The sequence below is a fragment of the Melanotaenia boesemani genome, chromosome 8 (genome assembly GCF_017639745.1).
Source record: "Melanotaenia boesemani isolate fMelBoe1 chromosome 8, fMelBoe1.pri, whole genome shotgun sequence".
Lineage (NCBI taxonomy): Eukaryota > Metazoa > Chordata > Actinopteri > Atheriniformes > Melanotaeniidae > Melanotaenia > Melanotaenia boesemani.
Window position 1 is genome coordinate 483,141 of NC_055689.1, and position 17,452 is coordinate 500,592.

General features: G+C 46.1%; 1 protein-coding gene across 3 annotated transcripts in view; it reads right to left on the reverse strand.

The window, feature by feature from the left end:
- The window catches only part of kdm4ab (lysine (K)-specific demethylase 4A, genome duplicate b), a 38,008-nt gene extending 25,143 nt beyond the window's left edge, over positions 1 to 12,865 (reverse strand). Inside the window, exons 1-15 of one of the 3 annotated variants that reach the window (XM_041992297.1) lie at positions 12,712 to 12,865; positions 11,480 to 11,641; positions 11,219 to 11,394; positions 11,023 to 11,137; positions 8,411 to 8,604; positions 8,276 to 8,325; positions 8,100 to 8,203; positions 7,881 to 8,018; positions 7,575 to 7,801; positions 3,973 to 4,127; positions 3,415 to 3,851; positions 3,220 to 3,330; positions 1,220 to 1,327; positions 967 to 1,072; positions 622 to 797 (exon numbers count right to left, since the gene is read on the reverse strand). In XM_041992297.1, coding sequence (XP_041848231.1) covers positions 622 to 797; positions 967 to 1,072; positions 1,220 to 1,327; positions 3,220 to 3,330; positions 3,415 to 3,851; positions 3,973 to 4,127; positions 7,575 to 7,801; positions 7,881 to 8,018; positions 8,100 to 8,203; positions 8,276 to 8,325; positions 8,411 to 8,604; positions 11,023 to 11,137; positions 11,219 to 11,394; positions 11,480 to 11,620 — 2,238 coding nt within the window. In that variant the 5' untranslated portion in view covers positions 11,621 to 11,641; positions 12,712 to 12,865. Of the gene's footprint in view, positions 1 to 621; positions 798 to 966; positions 1,073 to 1,219; positions 1,328 to 3,219; positions 3,852 to 3,972; positions 4,128 to 7,574; positions 7,802 to 7,880; positions 8,019 to 8,099; positions 8,204 to 8,275; positions 8,326 to 8,410; positions 8,605 to 11,022; positions 11,138 to 11,218; positions 11,395 to 11,479; positions 11,642 to 12,711 lie in introns of all 3 variants that reach the window. The other 2 variants (XM_041992296.1, XM_041992295.1) reach the window with 2 other exon arrangements.
- Between the last annotated feature and the right edge of the window lie 4,587 nt (positions 12,866 to 17,452).

A 17,452-nucleotide genomic window follows, 5' to 3' on the forward strand; every position in this document is an offset into this window, starting at 1 on the left:
CCCGGTACTAGAAGGTGGTCCTGCTGAAGAGGACGATCCGGTACTAGAAGGCGGACCTGATGAAGAGGACGACCCGGTACTAGAAGGCGGTCCCGATGAAGAGGAGGACCCGGTACTAGAAGGCGGTCCCGATGAAGAGGAGGACCCGGTACTAGAAGGCGGTCCTGATGAAGAGGACGACCCGGTACTAGAAGGCGGTCCTGATGAAGAGGACAACCCGGTACTAGAAGGCGGTCCTGATGAAGAGGACGACCCGGTACTAGAAGGCGGACCTGATGAAGAGGACGACCCGGTACTAGAAGGCGGACCTGATGAAGAGGACGACCCGGTACTAGAAGGCGGACTTGATGAAGAGGACGACCCGGTACTAGAAGGCGGACCTGATGAAGAGGACGACCCGGTACTAGAAGGCGGTCTTGATGAAGAGGACGACCCGGTACTAGAAGGCGGACTTGATGAAGAGGACGACCCGGTACTAGAAGGCGGACCTGATGAAGAGGACGACCCGGTACTAGAAGGCGGACCTGATGAAGAGGACGACCCGGTACTAGAAGGCGGACTTGATGAAGAGGATGGTGGGTGTAAAAGACGAGTAAAAGCAGTGAAAAAGTAAAAGTGTACCTGATGGTAAGTGTAGAAGAGCAGACAGATGGAGCAGTAAGGAGCCTTCTGGCCCATGTTTTTGTTATATTCCCACTCTGCCTGGGGGTTATATGGCCGACACTGCCACAGCTGGGTTACAGGCTTCGCCCACTCCTCCTTCTCTTCTTCCTCCACCTCCATGTGTACATACATATCTGAAGAGAGGATAAGAGAATAATCAGAAAGGAGAGGAGGAATTAAAAAAAAGCAGGGTGAGATGAAACATATTTAACTCATGAAATACAGAAGAATAAATGTAGAAAAACATTGTATGTACAAATGACTGTGTAATGACAATTAATATACAGATGGGGTAAGTCATACCATCATTACTGAACAGAGGATGATGACAAGGAAGCTTGGACAGCTGTACTTCCTGCTCCTGTCTCCTGGCCACTGACTTGCAATGCGACGGCTCTTCTGACCCCTGCTGGAGGAAGATGATACAGCAAGGCAGAGCTTCCACTGTTAACCAGCTGTTCTCGATTCTCACAGAGAATGTAACAAGCTTTAACCTGCCATAAGGTCTGAATCAGGAGTCACTGGTTTGCTTCTCTGACAGACGGCGACTACTTACGTGATAATTCTGAGGAATCTCCTTTCTTTCAGCGTGCTCTGGTTCCCTGACAGGAATGGTGTCTTTCAGGATGCCCATGCTATTATCCTCCAGTGGACTTTGGTTACTCTGGAGTTTGAACAGCATAAACAGAACTAAACATTGCTAGCAGATTTACATATAATGACAGAAGATTAGGGCTAAAATGATGTCAAATGAATGTATCAATAGATCTAGCAGCATAAAGGCCGACCAGAAGCAGGAAGCAGAATTTATTACAAACAGAACCACAAATCAGAGCAGGACCTGTCACTAACCAGGTGGTTGACGGGTAGTAGAAAGGATTTTTAAGCAGGAGCAGGCGTCTGAACAAAAACCGGCGTACGCCAAATATAATCAAACTTCTGGGATTTATAAAAACTAAACTTGGCAGGAAAATGTTTCTTCCTCTACGCAGACGTACACACAGAATCTAGAGAAACAGGAAACGACAACACCAACGGTCCAGAATAAAATTTGTACATAATCCACTATCACCTTTCACACCACATGTTAGATATTAAAGCTGTTTGCAGAAATTTGCAGACACATTCCATATTAATCCTCCTAAGAGCCACGGTCGGGACAACCAGGATTTCCAGGAAAAAGGGAGATGATATTAATAAGAAGCTCAACCACTAAAACATGTTCTGTCATTGTTGAACAAAACTTCACGTTATAAAACCCATCCAGATAAATAAGGAGCCAGTCTGCTGCCAGCATGTAGCAGTCAGTGTGGAAAGTAGCTTTGGTCCTTCAGTCCAGCAGAGCGGGACCAGACTGGAGGCTGGAGGTCTAGAAGTGATGCTACGCTAACGAAACACACAAGAGGAGGATTTCCTTTATTTATTCTTAGACAATGTTTTTATTCTTGTCCTCATTTCTGTCCAGACAGTCTTTATCTCCTGAAACTCCTCATCCGCCTGGTTAATAGCGGTGATGGTGTGCTTCTGCACCGCCCAACCAACTGGAGCACCCAGCAACTAGAAAGAAATATTATTAACACTAAAAAAACTGCTACCAGTCTCAGACATTAAAACAAACGACTACAATACCAGCATCATGACTGTCATCTAGCAGACGTTTCTCTCCACAATGACCTACTGTGGGCTGCAGCATCTTGCCTAAGGCCCCGACTGGAAGGTGTTGCTGTTCACCCCTGTGGGAATCGAACTTCCATCTCCCTCATGGCAGATGGGTGTTCTACTGACTGAGATATCCATCCATACGATCTGACTCCTCTTGTGTTTCTTCTCTTCTGACGCTGTGATTACAGCATCTCCACCTGCTGCCACTATTCTGTCTTTCTGACACCAGTAACGTCCACGCCGTGTCCACCAGTTACACATTTTTACCTTTTCCAACATGGTCCATCAGGATCTCTGTCTCACACCCCGAAAAATTCCTCTTCTTCCCTCTTTTTCCTCCCGAGCCATCATGGAAATGATGTGATGAATATGTATTACAGGCATCCACCTGACCTTTTATAGCCACCATGTGGGCGGGGCAAGGCGTTCCCTCACCTGCGCCGCTTTAGAGTTGATTCTTGTTTATAAAGGGAAACAGCTGCAGGACGTGTGTTTGCACGCTTTTATAAATCTGGATGTAGATGTGCTCCACAGACGCCGCCTGTAGCTCGCTTTGCTACGCACAGTTTGATAAACGAGGTCCTGGTCTTGATGAAGGGGCCCTTGCAGTAATTATCTAACAGGAGGCCCATACCCGTTAAATCCAGGTGGGGACCTTTTTTTGGTCTTTGTTTTTCGGATGGGTAGTGTGTGAACAGTGACAATGAACCTTTGAACTACTTCCATATGAGAGGTGAAGCACTGATCTGTCTCTGCAGATCACAAAGAAGCAGCTTAAACAGCAGCATGAAAAAACTGATAACAGCAGGTAAGAGCCAACACTTTAACAGAAAGCAACATCTTCCTATTACGTTGCTGATGCATCTGTAATGTGGAAAAAATTAGAATACTCACCTTGCGCTTGCTGCTTTTAGGTGAATCCATCTCCGTTTTGTTGCCATCTTGAAGGTGTGTTTGAGCCTCGACGGGGGCGGCCATGCTGATAGGGTCGACTTCAGCTGGAACCTGGACAGCCATCAGCATTTTAGCTTTGTCCTCGTTGTGGATGTCGAGCTCAGGATTCTGTGCATCTGACTGAGGAGGCATTACTTGGGTAAGGTGGACGTCAGATGGTTGTGGCTGGCCACAGGAAAGAACCTTGGTGTTGGTGCAGGTTTTGAGCTGGAGGTGACGAGGTTGGTGCTCCTTGGCGTAGCTGTGCACCTGCAGTTGTGTGTGAGGCTGCCGCTGCTTCTCCAGCGTGTAGCTGTGCACCTGAAGAGCATCTTTAGGGCTCAGAGTCCGGTGGAAGAGCAGGCTGGCCACCCCCATTTTACGGACAGGTTGAGTTGTGTTGTCTGTCCACGTCGACGCCACTGAAACCGATAAATGTCCATTTCTTGGACTGGACTGAGACGAGATGGCAGGGGCACGAGTCTTGGTGTAATGGGGAGGACGAGCCCCGTCGCTGCTGCTCTGGGTTAAACCCCTGTGAAGTGGATCCATTAAAGTAAGTTTGGTCGGGGTGACAACCAACTTTGGTGGGCCTGTGGCAGAATCAGAGGGAATAAAAACTAGTTCTGGTTGGAATGTTTTCACCACAAAGCAAGTATTTCTATCTTAGCTGTTCTACAGAAAACCATCCAAGTGAGGAAGGAAACTCAATACCTTTACTTCTCCTGCCTTCTTGGACAGCAGCTCGAGGGGGTATAAGACTTATTCTGGGACGCTTCCCGTACTGCTCTTCATCCTCATCCTTTGGAACAACCTCATTGGGCACCTCCAGACACACTCGGTGCCTTTTTGTCTCTATTCTTTGTGTGCTGAGAAAGGAGAGGGTGTGGGACAATGCTGATAATTTGTTTTTATTGCAGATTAACACAGTTTTTTCTTTCTTCTCTCAAACTTCTTGCTACTGGCTCTGAACCAGAGAATCCTCATGAAGAGGCTGCATCTTCCTCCATGTCTGGTCCTGCTGCAGCGGTGCATCGTATGTAACCAGGAGAGAGCGTCTTTATTAACATGAAGACGCGTTTTCTGTCCGTGTTCATGCGCTGGGTGGAGCCATAACTATTTTTCAGACTTTGTGTACCTGGTCTTTTAATTATTGTTGTCTTAACTGTGTTTGTTGGTGATAGAAATGGTTTTACTGAGCTGGTAGCTGAGATTCTGGACTTTCTGTGGATACCACACATGTTTATAGTTACATCTACAGACCTGACGCTACACCCGGAAACCAGATGTTAACCCTTAACTCCCGGTAGCGGAGGCTGCAGGTGCAGTCAAACAAAAAATGAAAGTTTAGAGAATTTATATCCAGAAACCTGGATAATGAAGCAGTGAAGGTGCATGGATGGAAGTTATTGTGCATATTGTGAATATTTCTCTCTCCTCACCATCTAGAAGCTGTGAGATTCTCATCCTGCTTTCTGTCTGTTCACCTGATGCTGATATTCATCACATATTGTTCCTGCTGTGTTTAGAAGGAAGCAGCTTCACAGCTTTAAATCCATCCTGCTGACTTTTTACCTTTTAGTTAGTAAATCCTGAACATTTCATCCTTCTTTCTCATAAATATGTGATTTTATATATGAAGAAATATTTTAACTGTTGCTGTTTAAAGAGAAAACTGCTGCTAAACCTGTTTATGTGTTTAGTGCAGGGGTCTGCAGCCTTTCCAATCCAAAGAGACATTTTTCCCTCAGCCAGCTAAATAAAACTCCTTTAGAGACGCAGATGTTACCAGACTTTTCAAAAAGGAAACTTATCATTTCTGATAAATATCTACTCTAGAGAAACCACATTTTATTTTCTGTTTTTAGGTTTTAAAATAAAGACAAACATAAAACTTTTCCAGTAGACAGACTTTCTTCTCTGGGATGTAGATATTTGTGGGAAATGCCCACTTTCACCTCTGGAGCCTCAGACCCCAATTTTTGTAAACCAAAATTTACATTTCCTCCATACAGCAGTAGGCCTGCTTTTAAAGGAAAAGGCCGTTTTTGCGTGTAACAATATATTTATTCAAAATGAAGATTTTTGCAGTTGTCTAGCGGTGTTCACGTATGTTATTTTTCACACCTTAAAAATGATGCATGTTATTAGACGAGCTTGTGATCTATCGAAGGTTTTTGAACCTGAACTTGCAGCCTCAGCAAGAGATTGACACTGAGATGGAGGTGAAATGAAAACTCTTCTAGCTCTTCCTTCATCGACTGTTCTGTCTTTGTAATTCTCAGACTTCTGTCTACAGGGCCGACAGCTTGTTGGATTTCTCCGTCCCGCTCTGGTCACAGTCAGCCATGACGTACACGAAAGAACTGCGTCTTGTTTCCTGGTGGTGGGCACCCAATGATTTGATGCATTACCGCCACGGCTGAGGAGGGTAGACCAAATGTCTGAGTGGTTAATTAGTGCTATAGCACACGGGTCACCCTGCAGTCATCCTCTGAATACACGGCTGGAAAATGATCTTCCATAAAATAAGGAGGATAAAGTGGTATGTTGGTAGAGCCGGTTCTCTGCTTTGACATGGCGCCTACATGTCCAGAATCAGCTTCTCTCAAGAAGACTTTGGGTGTGTCCCAAACCGCGCACTTCTATACTTCGAACACTACATTTAAGTGCTTAGTGCGCTGACACAGAAATTTCAGTAAAAACTCGGTGCACTGAAAGTACCCGGATGCTGCCCTAAACTCAGCCAAAAATCTAGTGCGAAACGATGGACACTACACGCACTAAACGGACGCCATCTTGCTGACGTAGCGGAAGGGGAGGGACTTTCAACCAGTTTTTCAGAGCTGGCAGCCACCGACTCAGCGGTACCGATGCAGGCGGAGGCTGTTTTCTACTGTTGTAAGTATGAAGTTATTTGATCATAATTCTAATATAAACTGCAGCATGCTTCTTATCTCTTCTATCCCTGATGACAGTTATGGATCTGATCATTTGTTGGAGGCTGCAGTAGAGTTAGCAACGTAAATGTTAGCAGTTTTAAAGCCGATTTCGTGGATGTAGATGGACTACAAGTGTTAAAAAAGATTAATGCTATAGGTTCCGTATGTTTATTCATGATTGTTGAACCTCCAGATAAAACACTGCGGGGTCTCTGGCGTAAACGAAATGGTCCTTAATCTGAAAACTGATTAGGAAACACAGCTGGTTAGAGAACCGGCCCGTTTCCATGGTAACGCTGACGAAGCCGTAGCTGATTGCAGACGCTTATCTAAAGTGATGTACAAAGTACCCATAAAGTACATAATAATGTTTGCTTTTATATAACCTGTCATTCTGTGTTCACCGTAGGTCAGTGTGGCATCAAACCACCGAGCCAGCAGTGCGGGCTAGGACGCTGCTGTGGAGAAGAGGAGGCGGAGAGAAATGTTTTAATAAAAAGTTTAAATGTTTTTTGCATCCCTGTTTTAGCGTCTTCATTACTGCGTTTCATATTTTAAATGATGGTTTCTAGTAAAATCGGTTTCCTGTTGCAGACGTGAACGTATCAGTGTAAACACCAATAAAACACATAGATAAAGTACTTTAATTCAGTGAAGAAATCTTTGCTTATTTAAAAGCTGTTTTATTAGTGTTTTAAATTGTACTTTATACTAACAAGTATGGGGGAGACATGCGTGTGCTGATGGTTTCTATTGTTATCTACTGAGATAGATAAATGTGTGGAGGCCACGGTTCTTTGTTTCACTAATCAGACCTTTTAAAAGTCATTTAAGAGCATAAAAGTATGATGACATGCAAACTCGTATGTTGACGTGATTTTGGATTTTGGAAGAAAAAAAAAGGTATATTAACAGAGCGGCGCTGCTAAGCTGGTACGTCACTACCGGTAAGTTCAAAACGTTAGTGCTCAATTTGGATCAGGACTTACCCACGATAGTGTCACTACAGAAGGTAGAGCTTAGTGCGCACTACACACTACCTACACACTACCTTCCAGTGCACTCATGTAAGTGACCGGTTTGAGACATACTGAATGCCTAAGGCTGTACCATGACACGAGTAACGAGTACTTCGTATTAAGTAACTTACATGTTAATTCTACTGTCTTTGCAATAACTCGTTCATTGTGACAGACCTAATTAAAACATCACGGTTATTTGATGAATTTATATTTTTTTAACATTGCTATGGCGACCCCCTGAAATTATCTTCAGACCCCCAGTTTGAGAGCGGCTGATCTAAAGTACACGGTAATGTAATGCATTGCACTGCGTGAGGCAGAAGGACCTGTACTCCTTCGGTAGGTGACATACCTCCTCCGCTCGCAGCCGTCCTCCCCACAGCTTTCAGTGGAGCTGCAGTTACTGCTGTTGATCTCGTTAAAGGACTCGCCCAAAAACTCCCTCGCCTCTGGGGTGGGACGCGAGTGGTCTATGAGTACCACATCTCGCCCTGCCAGCCACTGCTCGTAGCGATCGGGCTGGAACTTCCTGACGAATACATCCATGGAAATCTTCACCATGTCTTTACGACATGAGCACTGAAAGGAGACGGCGGTTTAGAAGAGCAGAAAATCATAGAAACCGATCATCAATAACAGCATCACCGCCGGGCCTCACCAAGACCGCCTGCTTGCCATACTCGATCCATCTCTCCGTAGCGAAGTTGGTGGATTCTGCGCAGTTGAAACCGTGGTTGAAACCAGCATGGTAGGCATAAGGGAACGTGATCATGAACTCGCCCGCCTCCTGGGTTATCTGTGAAGGAGGTGAGAAGACGGTCAGCTATCAGAGCTGCAGGAGAAGTGTCTGACAGCGTAAATAAAAATGTTCTGGTACCTTTTCAAAGGGAATGCCATACTTTTTCAGTATTGACGGAGAGATGAGAGTCATCTTATGGCGTAAAAAAGCCTCACAATTCTGAGAACTGCCAGGAAAAAACCCTGAAAAGGGAAGAGACAACAAATATGAAATAAAAATATTCTACATGTGTGACTGAGCAGAATAAATCCCACCTTTAGCCAGACGCTCCAGTCTTTTTCCATGCTCTGGGGAAACACAGTACCTGAGGACAACCACGGGCAGAAAACGAAGGATTACTTCATTTAAATTTCAGTGGCAGACGCTCTGCTTCATGCATGTGTGCCTACCAGGACTTGGGCTCTCCAAAGTGTAAGTAATTGATGCTGTAGAGGTCCATGTCCTCTGTGTGCCATGCGAAGGTGGTCTTCCACATACCGAAGTACAAGTAGGGCGTATTAACGCCCTCAATAGTGATGCCGCTGTCACTTTCCACAGTGTCCAAAATGGTGCCCAAGTTGCAAATATTCCACTCTTTGATATCCTGTCGGAGTTGAGCAGACAACACCAGATCAGCAGGTATGAGCAAACTACCGGTGTGGTCCATCACAAGACTCCGAGCCGGTGATGCTCTGAGTCCGAGCTCTGTACTAGTACTACCCACCCTGGGAGACAGAGGACAGCAAAGAGAGCCATGGCGTAGGAATGTATTTATTCTAACTAAATATATTCACTGTGAACATGAAGACCAAATTAGACATGACTAACGTATTCTTTACAGTCATTTTTAATTGATTTTAAAGTTATTTAACTGTAGTCTTGACTGAGGTCTCTGTGGCTGTAGCTAGATATATTCATTTTTTAAAGAAGTCAAATTACACCATTCCTAATGGTAGAACTGTATACATAACTGTCATTGATCGATTACTAATTATCAGGATTTTAATGCATCTTTAGCCTCCATTCAGGGTTTTATTCTCATTCCATTTCTACGTCATACTTTTAAATCCAGCCAGTATCCATTCATTCAAGCAACCAAACAAACTTGTCTCCACTCCCTTTTGTTGATGTCAAACCATAAACAAACGTGTTTTCCATGGATCTACAGGAAAGCTGTGTTAGCAACCGTTAGCAGCAGGTAGCGGTTCTGCTGCAGCGGAGATGAAACTTGAAATCCAGGTGAAACGTTTCTGTTCTCATCGACTCTGCAGGAAATCTGCTGCTGACTTTAGCTGATCTGCTTTTCATCATTTTAATGTAGTTTATGATTTAATTGTGATTTTTGCTATTTGTTGCTGCTTTTACTGCTTCTGAATGCTTTCTTTTCACTGCCTGTAATGCTGTTTGTTTGTGTAAAGCTCTGAATTGTCCTGGACATGAAATGTGCTGTAGAAATAAACTGTCTTGCCTTCTGGTGGGCTTATGTTGTCAGAATAGCTACACCAGGTTAATGCACGTTTAGCACAGAAATCTGCAAGTAAGCCATCAATTCAGGCCCAGCGACTGCTGCGTCAGCATACAGTCCACTGAGAAGCTACAAGTTGGTGTTTTATGTTGCATAATAACTGCACATTGCTCAAGTGGATCCCATGTAACTAAACTTGAGGGGAAACTCAGATGTGGTGTATGAAACTGTCTTTTAATACAGTTTTTCTGTTAATCTTTTTGGAAGTGGGGTCATAATACGTATTGTAGCATAAACTTATGAGCATCCAGCACTTCTCCCAAACTATGACTGAACATGTAATGATTCATTTTGAAATAACTTTTGCCAAATAAAATAAAATAATAAATATCATTGTAGCCCATCTATCAAAACAGCACATGTGGTTTTGATTAAGTAGTCTAATCAGAGATACGAGGCTATGGTATGCTACCGTATGCCAAAGCAACAGAACTCCGGCAGCTTCTCCTCCTCTGACCTGGGCTAGGAAACCATGAGGTGCTGTTGTAGGTTTTATTATTATTATTATTATTACATTTTTGGGGGCTTCAAACAACTCACATATGGAGTAAGTCTTGTCCAGGCCATGTCTGTTCTCATGTCCATAGAAACCAAACTGTTTCCGACCGCTAGCCTTCAGACCCGATCTTTGTGATCTCATGCTCAGTAACAGAGGCTGAAAAGCTAGATGCTGCCTCCTGGTATCTTTGTCGTTTATGGTTTGCCGCCTGGACACTTGAAGGGGACGGACTGGACTGTCCCTCCAGAGCTAGAACCAGATGGAGCGAGTGTGCAGATAATGCCATGTCTGCCTGCTCCTGCTGGTGATGGTACAGCAGCATTGTGGTGTACCAGCCTGCATTTTGGTGCTAAAGCTGCACACGAGCCAGGACTGTCTGCAACAGCAACACCACACAGCTGGTCACGGACGCCATGACTGTTCCTCACACCGACGTCATGTCCTCCATGATCGGGTTCATGGAGGCTCATCCCTGACTTCGAGGGGATGAAAGGGTGGATTGATAAGAAACTTTCACTGCAATTCAGCATCGTGGGGACGGCCCTTTAATTACTATAAAAAATATTTCATTTTGAATTGAGCTGGTACAAGTTGCATTGATTAAAATAATTAAATAGTGAATTGGTCTACCCTGAAAAATATTCCTATTAAATTATAGTATCATGCATTATTTATTCTCTAACCTAGCCATTTTTAGAGATAATGTTATAAAACATGTGCAGTCACCAGCCTGCAGGTTTTGGGTCAGGGATTACTAACTCCAGACCTCTTGGGCTAGTATCCTGCAGGTTTTGATGTTTCCTGACCCAACATACTGGATTCTATTTATAATACTCTCCTCAACAGCTTGTTGTCAAGTTCTGCCCACGATGATCCATTAATCTGATTCAGGTGCTGCACGGGAAACTTCCAAAACCTGCAGGACAGCGGCACCTCGAGGACCAACTGTGGACAACCCTGTCTTAGAATCTTTCTGTAAGTGCATGGCATCAACTCACCGGATCATACAAGCTTCCATTCACATCTGCACCATATATGGGGGGGTTAAATGTTACGTTCTTCCAATATTTCCTTTCCAGTTCCTCAAAATCATCATAATGTGGACTACAGAACCTGTGAAAGCCAAACACAACCATTACTCCCTGTTTGACATCACTATACATCACAAATCTTAAAATTTTATGCATGTCTCACTTGTCACTGTTGGCAATCTTGCGAAACTCTTTGACAGTCATGGGTCTCTTCTGTATGTTGTACTGAGTGAAAAGGCCCGACTGGCCGGTCACCACCTGCTGAATGGGGGCCGGTATCACCAAGTCGTCTATGTCATCATAAGATCCTCGAGGCTTCCACTCCTTTGGTGGCACAATCTTGGGAGACATGAGCAGACCATCAAGTTCATTTAGTTTCTTACTGATGTCTTCAGTTAAGATCACACTCTACATCAGCACTTACTTTAGCCAGGCCTGCTCTGTGGGCGCCCTTGGACTCTATATATGCAATGTAGCGGCTGAAATTCTTGAATTCCTCAGCAGTGGGGTAAAACGTCATGATCCCCTTGGAACCATGATTTTGGGAAACCATGTCTGACATCATTCTCAATTTCAGAGGTGGCTCCTACACACCGAGAATAGGGGGAAATGGTTATATGATAATATGTCAAGTCGATGCAGTGAAATAAACATTTTTACTAACAAGCCCCCTTCAGCTGGGTCTTTCATTTCTGGCCTGCACAGCATGAGCTTAAATAACAAACAATTGCAGAAAAACGGCAAAAAGCTTTTCAACAAAGCATGTGAGAAGAGATTAAAATCAAAGGGTTACACTTAAAATAACCCCCGAGCTAATTAGCAGAATTTGAATAGTTAAATTGTTGTACGAAAGAACAACAACAACAACAACACATGTTGTATGAAAATGAGACTAGATTAAGTTCAGATAACCATCCCCAACGTATGGCACGCATTATCTAGCCAGCTATCCAGGAAAGTGTTGGGAGAAAGAATAACCGTCTCCAATTGGCTGACCCCGGCTCTCTTTAAATGTCTCTTTAAATGTGCTGTAGCCCAGTCAGCTAACGCTACCTCATTTGCTAGCTCTGCTAAAGAAACATGGGCTAATTCAGCTAACGTCTACACTGTAGCGCATAGCAAAGCGCTAGCATCAGCTAATCTGCTAGCATAGCACTAACGTTTAAGTCACGTTTGATTCATTTCGCGTTATTGTTAACACACACACACAAATTAAATATATAAACGTTGATATAAAAATGCATATTTTAAATAATAGCTTAAAAAGAAGACAATTCGCTTTAACTAATCAAATACCTCTCCTTGAAAACTCACGGGATGTGACTATGCTCTGTGTAACTGCTTCTACCATGGAGACATTTCAATCTAAAAAGCTCATTCGTACAATCTAACGCTAGCAAACTTGGGACAGTTTTAACTTTACCATACTTATCATAAAACCAGATTAAACTAATATAGTTGGCATATTCCACAATTTAAATCACAGGTTTGAGATAAGTTATTCAAACACAAAGTAAACGATGTCAGGAAATAATCTACACCCGAGTGTAGGTTAGCTTTATAGGTGCTCTTCCGGCTAGTTAGCCACCAGATTAGCATCGCGAGTTCAGAAGTTCACATTCTGCGACGAGGAAACATCGACGTGTAGATGCTTACCACCTGCTCCGGGTTCGAGCTCCAGTTGCAAATAACTCGAAGTCAATCCAAACAGCGGCTGGCAACATAACAGAGAAATACCAGCTTGCTAACTTAAGCCCCTGTGAGTAGACCACTCTACTCCATTACCACCACTACGCATGTACACGCACCTCACTACTTGTTTACCACAACACGCATGGGACACGCTCAGCCAATCACAGACTGATAGCTCACGTCATGATAGATGTAAACATCTTTCTGTAAATATCTTATTAAAACGGTATAACACATACTTTAAGACCTTTTCTTTTTCTTACTAAAAAGAATGAAAAGAAAAGCACAATTTCTATTTTTTATATATAAAGATCACGTGACAAAGAGCACGTTTTTAAAGCTGATTTCTTTTGAAAAGTAATATTTATTTGTTCAAAATAAATATATAGACGGGTGGGGGGTTAAATTAAATAATTAATTTCTGTATATTCAAATTAAGACATCCTGGTGTTTTTTGATCACACCTTCAATTATGAATATGTGAAAGTCTCTTAACACTTTATTTGCTTCAATATATATTTAACAAACAGGAAAAAAAAGTCTATGGTGAATTATTTGTTATAACATCTCTCGTCAATAAATCTCTTTACTGGTTCATATATATTTAAACAATCTAAATTATAACCAGTACAGAAATCTCCTGTTGGATCACATCAGTCTAGAGACTGCATCAGCATCCATTAAACACCAGTTAGTTAACTCTCAGTCTCCCTGGACCCTGCTGATTAGTCACATCACGTAGTGGGAAGGGGTGCTGAGGTCTAGTTGTTCCGTGGGGGTCAGCGCCAGGGGGCGACCGGGGTCCGGGGCTGTCGGGGGGCTGGCCTTGAGCTGGGTGGCTGGGTTGCTGTGGCGGGGGCCAGGCGAGGGGGGGTCTGGGGGCTGCCCCTCTCAAACCCGGGAAACCCTGCCTGGGCCTTGGGGGGGCTTGGTCACCCTGGGCGTGCCATTGGGGTCGGGCTGATCCAATGCCAAGCAGGTACCCTTGGGATTCTGATATGTCCGTAGGGATGAAGTGAAGGATAGGGGGTAGGGGGGCGGCAGCGGTCCTGGTGGGCAGTGGGGGGGATTAGGGCTCATGAGGGGTGGAGTCTGCTCTTCTCCTTGCTCTCTCCCCTCCTGCCGGGGGCTCCTTCGTGGTGGGTGGGGGCGCTATGCCTTGGGCCTGACCAGGATATGTGTGTGCAACATAGAGCTCTCTGGTCCCCTGGTGTGGTGGCGTAGGCTGCCAGGGGTGGGAGGGCATCCGGGGTGCCCTCGGGTGGTCCTCCGGAAGCAGAGGTGCCTACAGCGGCCAGCTGAGGAGTTGGCTGCCTGGGAAAGAGATTTCCCAGGCATGACCTGCGGACATTGTCCCCAGGGTGCCTAGCCTTGGCGTTGGGTTGGTGTGGCCCGTCGGGTTCCTGGGTGGGGCTCTGCTGGGGGGTGAGGGGTTGCCCTTGGACCTGTTGGGTGTCGGCACCAGGGCGTCCGGCACCCGCTGGGCCTGCTCACCGTTGCCCTGGACCTGCCTGGTGCCCCTGCCCCCTCTGGTCTGGGGGCCCCTCTGCTCTGGTCTGAGTGGGCCGCTGCTCTGTCATGGGCTTGGTGCTCTGTGGACCTGCTGGGCCTTTGAGCCCTCGGGCTCCCCCAGTCCCCCACTGACACTTCGGGGTGAGGCGTGATCACAGAATCCTTGCAAGCACACATTTCTTCCTTGTTGTATGGCCACAAATGCACGTTCACACGTGCATGCTCACAAACATGCTCGTCTCTCAATCTGCTTCTACCAGATGTTGGTGATGTTTGTGTGTTGGTACGTTTCTCTGCAGGTACGATTGATGACTACTGTACTTTTTCATATCATTATCCTATTTTCTTCATGTATCATGTAGTACTGTGGTAGTTTATATTTTTAAGGTGTGTTTTAGGCAGCCTAGACAACTGTTATTTACACATTTTAATCCTGTCCTTTTCTCCCTTTTTTCCCTCTTCCTCTATCTCCCTGTCAGGTTAGGCACTGACATATAAAGACTAAAGAAAATAAGATTACTATAAAAATAATAAAAATATCAAGGGCAGCCATGTATATAACATGTCTCCCTTGGTAGAGCAAATCTGTCAAGCAAAATATGGCACACACACCACATTCTGTATGTTAGGATGTCATGGTTGCAGAACTGATCTGCAGAGCTGCAATCAAGCTCATCTTCTATACCTGCCCTGATTGTTCATTCTCCTTACCTGCTCCCCGCCCTACTTATACACTCTCCACTATCCTGGTTCTAATAAACCTCATTCTATTTAAATCCACTATCTGTGTGTGGCTGAATTTCCGGGTCTTGAGGAGTAAAACATTACGTAGGATGCTGAACAGGACAGGGTAAAAAATAATAATAAATGAATCAATCTTTTTTAAATTGTTGAATGGAAAGGAGAATGGAAAGGATGGTTGGTGCCCATGAAAAACCAAACCAAACAGCTTAATACATGAATTGTGGTTGACAGTTTCAATTCTTCAATTCAGTATCTGAATATCAGCTTCATGAGGAGAAAGAAGGAGGAGGTACCAGGCTGGAGACCAGCATGAGGAGGAGGAGGTACCAGGCTGGAGACAAGCATGAGGAGGAGGAGGTACCAGGCTGGAGACAAGCATGAGGAGGAGGAGGTACCAGGCTGGAGACCAGCATTAGGAGGAGAAGGTACCAGGCTGGAGACCAGCATGAGGAGGAGGAGGAGGTACCAGGCTGGAAACCAGCATGAAGAGGAGGAGGTACCAGGCTGGAGACCAGCCTGAGGAGGAGGAGGTACCAAGATGGAGACCAGCATGAGGAGCAGAAGGTACCAAGCTGGAAACCAGCATGAGGAGGAGGAGGTACCAGGCTGGAGACCAGCATGAGGAGGAGGAGGTACCAGGCTGGAGACCAGCATGAGGAGGAGGAGGTACCAGGCTGGAGAAAAGAGTGAGGAGGTACCAGGCTGGAGACGAGTATAAGGAGGAGGAAGTACCAGGCTGGAGACCAGCATGAGGAGGAGGAGGAGGTACCAGGCTGGAATCCAGCATGAGGAGGAGGAGGTACCAGGCTGGAGACCAGCATGAGGAGGAGCCTGGATGCTGACCAGCATGAGGAGGAGAAGGTACCAGGTTGGAGAAGAGCATAAGGAGGAGGTGGTACCAGGCTGGAGACCATCATGATGATGAGGAGGTACCAGGCTGGAGACCAGCATGAAGAGGAGCCTGGATGCTGACCAGCATGAGGAGGAGGAGGTACCAGGCTGGAGACAAGCATGAGGAGGAGAAGGCACCAAGCTCGAGAACAGCATGGGGAGGAGGAGGTACCAGGCTGGATACCAACGTGAGGAGGAACGAGGAGTAAGACCAGCGTGAGGAGGAGGAGGTACCAGGCTGGAAACCAGCATTAGGAGGAGAAGGTAGCAGGCTGGAGACCAGCCTGAGGAGGAGGAGGTATCAGGCTGGAGACCAGCATGAGGAGGAAACTGGATGCAGACTAGCGTGAAGAGGAAAAGGTACCAGGTTGGAGACAAGCATGAGGAAGAGGTGGTACCAGGCTGGAGACCAGCATGAGGAGAAGAAGGTACCAAGCTGGACACCAGCATGAGGAGGAGGACGTACCAGGCTGGAGACAAACATGAGGAGGAGGAGGTACCAGGCTGGAGACCAGCATGAGGAGGAGGAGGTACCAGGCTGGAGACAAGCATGAGGAGGAGGAGGTACCAGGCTGGAGACCAGCATGAGGAGGAGGAGGAGGTACCAGGCTGGAAACCAGCATGAAGAGGAGGAGGTACCAGGCTGGAGACCAGTGTGAGGAGGAGGAGGTACCAAGATGGAGACCAGCATGAGGAGCAGAAGGTACCAAGCTGGAAACCAGCATGAGGAGGAGGAGGTACCAGGCTGGAGACCAGCATGAGGAGGAGCCTGGATGCTGACCATTATGAGGAGGAGAAGGGACCAGGTTGGAGAAGAGCATAAGGAGGAGGTGGTACCAGAGTGGAGACCAGCATGATGATAAGGAGGTACCCGGCTGGAGACCAGCATGAGGAGGAGCCTGGATGCTAACCAGCATGAGGAGGAGGAGGTACTTGGTTGGAGACCAGCCTGAGGAGAAGGGGGTACCACGTTGGAGACAAGCATGAGGAGGAGAAGGTACCAAGCTGGAAACCAGCATGAGGTGGAGGAGGTACCAGGCTGGAGACCAGCATGAGGAGGAGGTACCAGGTTGGAGGCCAGCGTGATTAGGAACCAGGATTCAGACTAGCGTGAGGAGGAGGAGGTACCAGGCTGGAAACCAGCATGGGGAGGAGGAGGTACCAGGCTGGAGAACAACATGGGGAGGAGGAGGTACCAGGTTGGAAACCAGCATTAGGAGGAGAAGGTAGCAGGCTGGAGACCAGCCTGAGGAGGAGAAGGTACCAAGCTGGACACCAGCATGAGGAGGAGGAGGTACCAGGCTGGAGATCAGCATGAGGAGGAGGAGGTACCAGGCTGGAGAACAACACGGGGAGGAGGAGGTACCAGGCTGGAAACCAGCATTAGGAGCAGAAGGTACCAGGCTGGAAACCAGCATGAAGAGGAGGAGGTACCAGGCTGGAGACCAGCGTGAGGACGAGGAGGTACCAAGATGGAGACCAGCATGAGGAGCAGAAGGTACCAAGCTGGAAACCAGCATGAGGAGGAGAAGGTACCAGGCTGGAGACCAGCATGAGG